The sequence below is a fragment of the Leucoraja erinacea genome, chromosome 8 (assembly GCF_028641065.1).
Source record: "Leucoraja erinacea ecotype New England chromosome 8, Leri_hhj_1, whole genome shotgun sequence".
Lineage (NCBI taxonomy): Eukaryota > Metazoa > Chordata > Chondrichthyes > Rajiformes > Rajidae > Leucoraja > Leucoraja erinaceus.
The window spans coordinates 26,777,553-26,788,961 of record NC_073384.1 but is presented as its reverse complement, the minus strand read 5'-3'; the positions used below and the strand labels follow the sequence as shown (position 1 = coordinate 26,788,961).

At 42.3% G+C, this 11,409-nt stretch overlaps 1 protein-coding gene across 1 annotated transcript in view; it reads left to right on the top strand.

Annotated features, from left to right (window-relative positions):
- tspan33b (tetraspanin 33b) overlaps positions 1-10,646 on the top strand; it is a 30,986-nt gene extending 20,340 nt beyond the window's left edge. Inside the window, exons 4-8 of the mRNA XM_055639274.1 lie at positions 619-693; positions 3,266-3,361; positions 3,698-3,826; positions 5,471-5,632; positions 8,550-10,646. Of these exons, the coding sequence (XP_055495249.1) occupies positions 619-693; positions 3,266-3,361; positions 3,698-3,826; positions 5,471-5,632; positions 8,550-8,615 (528 nt within the window). The 3' untranslated portion in view covers positions 8,616-10,646. The remainder of the gene's footprint in view (positions 1-618; positions 694-3,265; positions 3,362-3,697; positions 3,827-5,470; positions 5,633-8,549) is intronic.
- The last annotated feature ends 763 nt before the right edge of the window (positions 10,647-11,409 follow it).

The following is an 11,409-nucleotide window of genomic DNA, read 5'->3' as shown; positions in this document are numbered from 1 at the left end:
CCTGAGACACACAGAAATATATTCCCACTTTGACTTCACCACTGGGTCAAAGTCCTACAGCTAGTCCTAACAGTGAGATAAATCCCATCACTGCAGTAGTTCAAGAAGATGACTGATCACCTACTCAAGACCAATGACCCACGGCTGATAAGTAATTTTCTTTTACAAAATGGACTGCAGTGGGAGTGTAGAGATTATATTTTTGCCAGGACAATGAACCATTACACTTTATGACACACACGTTATTTTTGCTTAAAATAGTGAAACTTTAATTTTGTAATTACACACATCAAGCATACTTTATAGACCAGTGACCGACCTTGTCCCTCTCCTTCCTTACAGTGCTAGCCACTCCTTACTAAGCACAGAAATGGGATTTTAGAACAGTCTTATTGTATATGATGAACACTGTCCTCCCCTATCTCACCAGCCGGTTCATTTATTTCACATGCTGTGACTCCCTGGTCCAGTTTATTACTCTGCGTAAGAATTTACAGTAGCTATGAAAATACTAGTGTAGGAGCATAGAAGAGCAATAATAATTTATTTGCTGTAATAATATTCAGCACAGCTCTGTCACAGTTGTTACGAGATGGCTTTGTGAATTTCTCTCCACAGTTTTCGATAAGCCTGACGGCTCTCTTCCTGGTGCAGCTGGCAATAGGAGTCCTGGGATTCGTTTACTCTGATAAGGTAAACTGGACGCACTGTGGGATGACAATGCCCTGGCTGATTCTGAAAGTGCTCATCCCTACCCAAACCCAGTACTGGATAGCCACACAGGAAAGCATTAAATCTCCACAAAACTGGCACAGCGTGTGTTGTATCATACAGCCTCCTTTTACCAGTCAGATTTCCAAAGAATCCTGCGAGTAATCAAAATAATAATTTGGTCTGTGCCCTCATGCAGTAGAGAGTATTCTTGTTTCCATCCTACACTGAGTCTTTAACAAGAATTGTGTGCGGGCCCCCTTATGGCTCTACAATTGGACCCACTTAGCTCTACCTTGCAGAGTGCAAAATCATTATGGTGCTCTTGGTCCTGGAGTCCAACCTCTGGCAGGTACATACCCCATTGTACTTTAAAAAAGATTGCAGCTTGTCCCCATTTTACCAACTCTCAACTTATGTACAGCCTGTGCATACAAACTAGCATTTGGGAGACTGGCTGAGTGAATATACTGGGAGCTGTAAGGATCAGACAACTCTTCTTGACATTGGTTGGAATTTTGCCACAACAAGAATATATACAAGCTAACACATTGATATCCATTTTGCAATTCCTATCTACAGACGCAGCATCTGCGCCAATAGCATTATCTTTTATAAAACTACCGATATTTAAAATGCAATCTGCAATAAAATCTTTTAAAATAATATAATTATTATCCTGAGAAAAGGTGGCTTGGGAAATAGCATATTTATCCTTCACTGAGGTGCAGGTAGTTGAACTGCTGTCTTACAGCTGCAATGATCCAGCCGGTATCAGAAACACACACTTGTATGTTCAGAGTGTTCATAGGTTGAGCTTGTGTAACCCGGGAAGGACCTGTTAGGTGGAAATCAAAAAAATATGTAAATTCTGTAAATCTGAAATATATTTGAGAACATATTTGAAACTCTCAGCAGGCCAGGCAGCTTCAGTGGAGAGGAAAACAGGTTTTTGGATCCAAAACCCTTTATCAGTTTTCAAACCTGAAACTTTAACCCTGTTTCTCTTCCACAGATGTTTCCTGACCTGAGTAATACCAACATTTTCTGCTTTTATATCCTTGTTGGGTGTTGAAAACAAAGTGAGACACATTCCACGAGAAAAGAGAAAGCTGAGGAAGTGACCTAATTAAATATATTGAAAGGATCTGATGGGGTTAGATAGGGTTAGGGAGGGAACTTACGAACACATGAGATAGGACTGCCACATTGGACTTTCATTCATCATGTGACAGTACTGGAACGTTTTTACAACACGAGGAATATAAGGCAAATTATGTGGATTCATTTAAGGGGAAAATCGATCCCAGCACAAAGAGAAAGAAAAATAAGTCTGTGAGGAAGATCAGAATGGAGTGTAAACACTGGAAAAAATTGGACAAAGGGCATGTTTTCTGTACTACACTGTCTAATTCAGTGTGTATAAAGATTAAAACTGCCGGGGTTTAGTCCAAGGAGCAGGGAAAGAAAGCTTAGATTTTAATGAGATCTATTATTCACCAAGGCTGAGCACATTGAGACTGGCCATTCAATAGACACATAGGCAAATAATCACAGTACAATAATAAAGTGGTGCTATGTACAGTAGCTGGATATGCCACTTTTCATATGAAATATTTAATCATTTTTTAATCTTGTGAGGAACTGTAGATGATGGAATTTTTTAGTAGAACACAAAGTGCTGGAGTAACTCAGTGGGTCAGGCAGTATCTGTGGATGAAATGGGTACAGTTCAAATTCCAATATTCAAAGAAGATTATTGTGTCTTCCCGATTGTCCACAGAAAATAGTGGATCTGTGGAATTAATTGCCACAGATGGCTATGCAGGCCTTCATTGGGTATTTTTAAAGTGGAGATTGACAGATTCTTGATTAGTACGGGTGTCAAAGGTTATAGGGAGAAGGTATGAGAATGGGGTTGAGAAGGAGAGAGCAATCAGCCATGATTGAATGGCAGAGTAAACTCATGGGCCGAATTGTCTAATTCTGCTCCTATGACATGAATTTATCAACTTATAAAAATGTATGTTGATCAAAAGTATTGAACTGTAAACAGGCGAATTTCATATTTCCATGCAATACAGATGGAAGCCATTTCAATCGATCGATTCTATGCCACCTCACAGAGCAATCACATCCCCCACAAACTTTCCCTGCACCTATTCTCCCTGCATTCCCATCACCTACCTACACCAGAGACAAGTTACCAATTAACTGACCAACCAGAATATTTTTGTGATGTGGAGAGAAACCAGAGCACCCTGAAGAAACTCACAGAGTCACAGGAAGATTGTGCAAACTCAACACGGACACCGGCAGAAGTCAGGATCGAACCCACATCAATGTGGCTGTTCTATTAGCTGCTGCATTGTGAAGCATTAAATATTCTTTTTTCAAACATTGTCATAGTATCTGTTGCATTCAGTGGTATAATATCCAAAACCAACTTTCCTTCACTAATTTCATTTTTAATACAAAAATATTTACAGAAATGCTGGGTATGTTACTTAAATTATATTTTCTAAATTAAATCACTTATTTTTTCTTCCCTTAGGCAGAAGATACAGTGAGTAAATTCATCAAGAAAGCCATTGTACATTATAGGGATGATATTGACCTGCAGAACCTGATTGATTATATTCAGAGAGAGGTAAGGGCACAAACTATTCTGCGAGGAAGGTAGTTGGAACTACTTTATTCAGAGGGAAAGAATGCACATTCAGATAGAGACGATCACATAAACTATATTCAGGAAAAGATAATGGTACTAACTATATTCAGAGGGAGAGAGGATTAATATTCGGAGAGAAAGAGTGGGATTAGCCATATTCAGGATGAAAAAGAGAGAGTAGAGAGCAGTAGTATCACTAATTATATTCAGAGAGAACAAAAATAAGACTAACTATAGTCATAGAATAATAGTTCTAATCGTTTTATTGATGCTCCTGCATTGTAATAAAGCCCTTCTTATTTCTTCTTCATTTAGTTTCATTGCTGTGGCTGGACTAACTACAAGGACTGGTCGAAGAATATGTATTTCAATTGTACACCACACAATCGCAGCCCAGAACGGTGTGGTGTGCCTTACTCCTGCTGTACACCTGTACCTGGTGAAGTAAGCTCCTTGAAAAGACCTCAGGGTTCAGTTTTATTCACTGGAACTGGAACTTAGAGCTAGTATTAGCAATGATAACCACATGATTACAACAATTTAACTGATAATCTGCCGCTCCTACCCAGTCTGGCGCTGATGTAACTCCAGCGACACTGCAATGTGTTGACTCGCAACTGCCCTCTTTTTTTTTTAACCAAAAAATATGTAATCAATTATTTACAATACAGTACAAAATTAAACAAAACATAACCCACCACCACAATACAAGACAAACATATTAAATAAACTATTATACTATTATATTACAATCCCTATTGAGGATGACATCCACCCCACATGGACCCCAACAGTTCTGGAAATCCCCCAGGGTGCCCGTGGACAGCGCGTAGTCCCTCTCAAGTTCCACCCGGGCACGCAAAAGGGGCAGGCAGCCAGCTCGGGCAGGGCCCTCTTCCGCCTGGCGCTGTGACTTGCGGATGACCAGCTTGGCCAGGCCTAGGAGCAACCCAACCAGGACATCTTCAGCCCTACCATCACCTCTATGCACAGGGTGTCCAAAGATGAGGATGGTGGGTATGAAGTTCAGCCAGAAGGCAAGGAGCAGCCCCTTTAGCTATTGGAACAGGGATGGAACCTCACACACTCCATATACACGTGGAACACAGACTCTTCCAGCCGGTAAAAGTGGCAGGCGGCTGGTGAGTCTGAACTGCAAGAGAAACAGGTTGCAAGGGACTCCTCGGTGCAGTACCCTCCACCCTAGGTCCCCGATGTAGAGGGGCAGAACCCTCAACTGTCTTCTTGGTGGTGTAACGGGGCATTCACTTGCACTAAACCACTCTGCAACATGGGTCAGAGGGAGTACACTCTCCACACAGACTGAGATGTAATAAGACAGTTATTCATCCCATCAAAGGCAATTAGTAATCTCTGGACACCTCATCTTTGGACACCTTTGGCCATAAATGCTGGACTTGCCAGTGACACCCAGATCCTGTAACTGAATAAAGAAAAGATAATCTATTTAGGCGTGTACCATACAGACCTTCGACTATCGTTCATAGGACTCTATCTTGCACTAAATGTTGTACTCTTTATCCTTTATCTGTACACTGAGGACATTATGATTGTAATCATGTATAGTCTTATCTTTGACTGGATAGCACGTGACAAAAGCTTTTCACTGTACCTCAGTACATGTGACAATAATAATAATCTAAACTAAACTGGATAGAGAGCCATCTTCTACAAACACCCCCACCCTCCCTCTACTAAAACACTCAAAGTCCATGAAGCAGTTTCACAGTTCACAACTATGTTTCCCACTCAGGTCCACACCCGTCGCAAGCCAACAGTCGGCCTAACAGTGAACCTCCTTGCCTGATGTCATCTGTTCCCGCCCCTAATTTGTCCTGTTTTTTTCTTGCTTCCTATAACTGTCCCCGCCTCCTACACTCAGTTTGAAGAAGGGTCCCGACCCGAAACGTCACCTAACTATGTTTTCCAGTGATGCTGCCTGACCCACTGAAATACTCCAGCATTTTACATCTCTCTTAAACTAAATTAAACATTTTCCAGCTCAGATGCAGCTTCCTCAGTAATTACCTGCAGTTTTATCCATTCCTTCTTCTCCCTCTACTCTAGTCCGTGATCAACACAATGTGTGGTTTTGGAAAGCAATCACTAAACCAACTGGAAGCCTCAAAATTCCTCCACCCAGTGGGCTGTGCTGACAAAGCAGCAATCTGGATAGAGAGTCATCTGCTGCTGGTGGGGAGTGCTGTGCTCGGAATGGCTCTGCCTCAGGTATGGAATCATCCACCTTCATATAGATATGCCAGTGCATGTCTCTGTCTCTGTGTGTCCATTTCTTGCACCAGTATATATATGTCTTCCTTTGGCTGCCTGTGTCTATATGCCTGCACCAAGATGTATGTGTCAGTTGAAATCTGAACATGTTTTCCACAGGTGTTTTCAGATTTCTGGTTGCCCTTGTCCATACTATCTGTCCGTCTCAGGTTTTATTTACCAATCTGTCTGTACCTGCCTATCTATCTCTGTCAGACTGTATGCAACTCTCCGTATTATATATATTTGCCAAATTTGCTAACTCCACTTGGTTGGCATAGATGAGTTGGATTGCAAGGCCTATCTGAATGACTCTAAGACAAGGTCAACAGATACTTTGAAAGATTCATCACTTACAAATTTTCCACTCACACAATCCTAATCTGATACATTCATATTGGCCTTCAGCTGTAAACCTAATGAGCGGAGACAACCTTAGTGAAGATGGTGGTCAACAAGGCTGCAACATTGCCCCAGTACTTTGTTCAACTGTTCTTGCTGCAATTTTGCACCTCACCTGCAACAAGCTTCCTGAAGAGTGCAGCTAAAATGGGTAAATCAATGGCCGATGGAACTTAATCCTCATAAGTGTGAGGTGATTTGGAGGATTAATAAAGATAGAACATACACAATGAATATTAGGGCTCTGGGGTATACTATTAGAGGGACACAAAAAGCTGGAGTAACTCAGCAGATCAGGCTGAATTTGGGGTATTAGTTATAGGGAGAGGATGGACAGACAGATTTTTCACTGGAAAGCTGGAGGTTGAGAGGAAATCTGATAGAAGCAAATGAAATTATGAGAAACATAGATCAGGTAGACAGTCAGACTCCTTTCCTGCAGATTGGAAAAATCAAATATCAGATGAGAGGGACAAAGTTCAAAGCAGATGTGCAGGGAAGGTTTTATATACATAGGGTGGTGAGTGCCTGGAACATGCTGCTGGAAGTGCTAGTGGAGGAAGATACGATAGTGGCATTTAAGAGACTTTTGGATAGGCACATGGATATGTAAGGATATGGATTATGTGCAGGTTAATAAGAGATTGTCTAGGCATCGTGTTGAGCACAGGCACTGTGTGTCAAAGGGCATGTTCATGTCGTGTATTTTCTATGTTTCATGTTCTAGAGTCGGGGGAGGTTTTTGAAGAAGTTTTTTACAAGGAGAGATTGTCTAGGCTGGAGTTGGCTTCTTTGAAAAGAATGAGGCTGGAAGGAGATTTAATTGGTGTATAAAATGTCATGAGGTCCAGACAGGGTGATCAGTAAGGATATACTTATCTTAGCAGAGGGTACAATAACTTGGTAATAATTAGGGGAACGTTGTGGAATTTCTCTTTCAAAACTGATGAATGAGTGGCGCAGTTAGTAGAGCCCCTGCCTCACAGCTGCAGCAACCCGGATTTAATCCTGACCTCCAGTACTGTCCGTGTGGAATTTGCATGTTTTCCTTTGACAATGTGCTCCAATTTTCTCCCACATCCCATACATCTGCAGTCGATAAGCTAATTGGCTGCTGTTAATTGCCACTAATGGGCATAATGGGTAGAAGTTCAGGTGAATTGATGGGAACAATGGGAGTATAGGTATATTTAAAAGGTACTTGGATGTGCACGTTTTGAGCCATCGCCTGCAGGCCCAGAGTTGGGAAGTAAGATAGTGGCATTTGTTCACCTGGACTTTCTCTGTAACACAATATTCTACACTCTCTGTTTAATTTATTTATGCACTACCTAATGCACTCGTGTATAATAAGATTTGCCTGGAGTGCACGTAAAATAAAGTTTTTCATTGTAAACATAAGGAACTGTAAACGCTAGTTTGCAAAATAGACAAAGTGCTGGAGTAATTCAGTGGGTCAGGCAGCATCTCTGGTGAACATAGGTAAGTGACATTTTGGGTCAGGACCCTTCTTCAGACTTTTTACTATATCTTGGTATAATTTAGACTTTACTTTTGAGTTTAGACTTTAGAGAAATAGTGCGAAACAGGCCCCACCGGGTCCGTGCCGACCAGCGATCACTCTGTACACTAACACTATCATACATGCTAGGGCCAATTACACATTTTATCAATTAACCTCCAAACATCTTTGGAGTGCGGGAGGAAACTGTAGCACCCAGAGAAAACGCACATCGACAAAGGGAGAACGTAAAACTACGTACAGACATCACCTGTAGTAAGGATTGAACCCGGGTCTCTGGCATTGTAATGCAGTAGCTCTACCGCTGCACCTGGTGCCATCCTGATACGTGACAATAATAATCCAATACTAATATCAACAGTCTAATTTACTCTTTCTTGGCCTGCAGGTGGACAATAAACTGAATGGTATCCTGTGTTCTAAATGTTCCGTGCAGAGAACTTGATAAAGCCACTCATCCATAACATTTGTCTGCTTACAGAATTGAGCTTCAGTATGTTGCTGGATGTCCTTGCTCATTCAATCCTCCTGTCTAAACCTTGGGCTATTTTTATATTTAACACAAAGGCATCTCCCTCGCTGACTCCCCTGGCTGTCTAAGAGGCAGTGTTGATACTGGGTTGACTGTGCACTTAAAACAGGATACTCCCCAGGATGCCACTCCAAGTCTTGGACAGGGTTTAATGACGGAACAAGGTTAGCAAAAATAAAAGCGATGGCTGCAAGCTGCTGCAAATGGATGTTTTGTGCATTTCAGTGAGGAGAATTTCATTCACAAGCCTAAGGCTCTCTGAGCACTTAAGAAATTATAGAAGCATAATGAAGTTAATGGATGGAGCTGAACAACTGTTAATGCTGAAGATAGACACCAGCATCTGTAGTTTCTTCCTACACAACTCTTTATGCTGCTTTGACAGATAATGAAATAATTATCTTTTATCATCTTTGCAGATTGGAGGAATTGTTCTCTCTCGCATGCTGATTGGACAGATCAGAGAGGAAATTAAGTCAATATAACAAGGAGAGCCTTGGCAACAGGGAACAAGCCGAAGGCAGCGGATTCATCGCACCTTGGGTAAGAAGCAAAGAAGCATAACCAGGCGAAAGTATCTTTTGTGTGAAGAAAACCACTTTGCCAAAATTCCAAATACAGTTCCGTTTTTAAGTGTTGCAATTGACTGAGGTGGTGGAATCCAAGATTGAAAATCCTAGTCTCTCTCCTCACCCATCATTCTCAGAGAGGCCAGGAATCATGAGGGTTGCATCTCATACTCAGTGCCCCATTCCCTTCCCTTGATTCATTAAATTGCCTAGAATCACACAATTGGCCAAAATCGACCCTCACAAAATTCCATGCATCTACATTGAGCCACAGAAATACGAGAACTCTTTCAATATTCCTGATATGATTGCACTACGCAAGACTGGGAGACAGCAAATAGATTTGCTGCGGTATTTCTGTACAACTTACAGGGCAACTCATCTGCTGCAGATCAGAAAGAACAGAGAAGACAAAATTGACCTTGGGTGCACGGTGTTAGTATTCAGCAACGATGTTAGCACCTCTGCAACACTTGGTGGGAGGCAGCCTGACAGAACCTGTCTTTCCATAGCGCCTTTACTGTAGAAGAATGTGCCACAATGATACGCTAAAACATTTCCAAATAGAGTTTGTTGCAGTCATCCAATGAAATATCAGGACAAATCATCCACAGGTTGGTCAAAGAGGGAGGGTTCAAAGGAGGAAAATAGAGACTGGGAGAAGGTTAGGGACCATTAGGCTGTGGCAGCTGGAGCCATTAGGATCAGGGAGTGATGAGGGGCCAGAGGAGGAAAATATCCACCCCTTTCCTTTAATTATGTCTGATTTGTCCACTCCTTTCTCTTTATCACCTCTCCTTCTCCCTTGCACAGTCCCATTCATTCCACCCATTCCCTTCCACCCATCCCTCCCTTTACTTTAACATTTCGCTCTTCCTCTTTTTTACATGATTTCACACCTCTACTCTTTTGTCTCCATTCCACCTCCAGCCTTCATTACTATCTCCACCCATCTACAAATCAACCCCATCCTCACCCAAATCTACCTATCATTTACCAGTTTTTCCCCCCAACCCTTCCTCTCACATCCCTTTTTTTCTCCTGTCCACTCCATCAGTCTGAAGAAGGATCCCGACCTTAAACATCATCTGTCGACTTCCCTCCACAGATGCTGACTGACACACTGCATTCCTCCAGCACTTTGTTTCCGCACTGTAATAATGCCATGGCCGTGCATGGGAGCTTGCAGTGAACAAGTTGCCACTCACATCTCCCATGTTATTTAACAGCAAGCACCCTCCAAGAAGAGTTCAGCATCTATGAAAGGAAAGGGGAAGGTTCCATTGAAATGCCAGTCCTTCCACTCCAGTCAGTGAGGTGTGCAGATACCCAGCAGGGAAGTCAGCATCTCATTATCCGCAGAAAATCCTGCAAACGTATCATGTAGGTCAGATCTGAAGAAGAGAGGTTGGCTAGTGTTGTGGGGCAGGGAAGTGGGAGAGAGAGATCAACCATTAAGCTGTTTGCACACATATCTGACCCAAGAGGGCTCAGCAGAATGAAATGATACTAGTAACCATACACAGGCCATCCCCAGAAACAAACGGGATCCATCATTACAGACGTCCATAGGTTGATTTTGTCCATAAGTCGGAAAAGGCAAAAAAAAAAAAATCACCGATATGATAACCATGCCACCACATTACCCTAATGGCTGGTAAAACAAGCATATTAAACTGGTAGAAAGAACAATTGCTAAAAGTAGAGAGAGAGAGAGAGAAAACTAGGAGTAAATGTAAGTATGTATATCTGACCTGTATTTATTATTATGGGAGCTCGCTCATATGTAGGAGTGTTTATGTCAGGCATTCATAACTAGGGGATGGTCTGTATATGACATTCAGCAATCTCCAGGGCAGGAAAGCATCATAACCTCACGTAGGTCCCCAGATCCAGAAGCAGTGTTGATTGGCAGGGCTTTTAAAATAATGGGTTCTCATGTTTCATAGAAACTGCAGGAGTAGGCCAACACAGGAGACCAATCACCCTCTTGCACATAAGCCAGCTCTCAGAGCATCGCCATTAGTCCCATTCCCCCTGTAACTCATTCTCTCATAGGCCCACCTACTCCTAAACTCTTCTGCCACCCACCACATTAGGAATGATTTACAGTACCCATTTAACCTATCAACCAGGGGTCTGAGCGCCAGGGGGAGACCCACACAGTCCCAGGGGGAGCATGTAAATGCCACACAGACACCAGTGTAGTTCAAGATTGAACCCGGGCCGTGGAGCCATGCAGCTGCGCCACCACTGTGTCACCCTAGGCAAGGAAGCTGAGGTCTTCTGCAACACCGCAAGGTCACCCATTCCATCAGTGATCCAGAGTCATAGTCAACCCGACTCATCTCTCTTGCTGTACCACAGCTCCATCTTCCCTCAATGATAGAACATGGCTCTTCATAAACAACCGGGGCTGACCCACACTTACCATCTCCACTGTTCTAGTGAAACCTAGAGAGTTCAGGCTGATATCAGTGCCAATCTCTTTTGGAAATCACTTAATCAGAACACGTTATCTGTTACTGAGCTGATGACAGTAGATTGGACACCTGAATAAACTCTAACCTTCAAATATCTTATTGCAATATTTTTTTTTAAACTTTTGAATTACAAAAGCTGCATTGTAGCTTTCAAAATAATTGGTTATCCTCTAAGAACTTTTTCTTGAAGATTGATGGTGGAAATATTCCAGGGATGATCAGAAGCA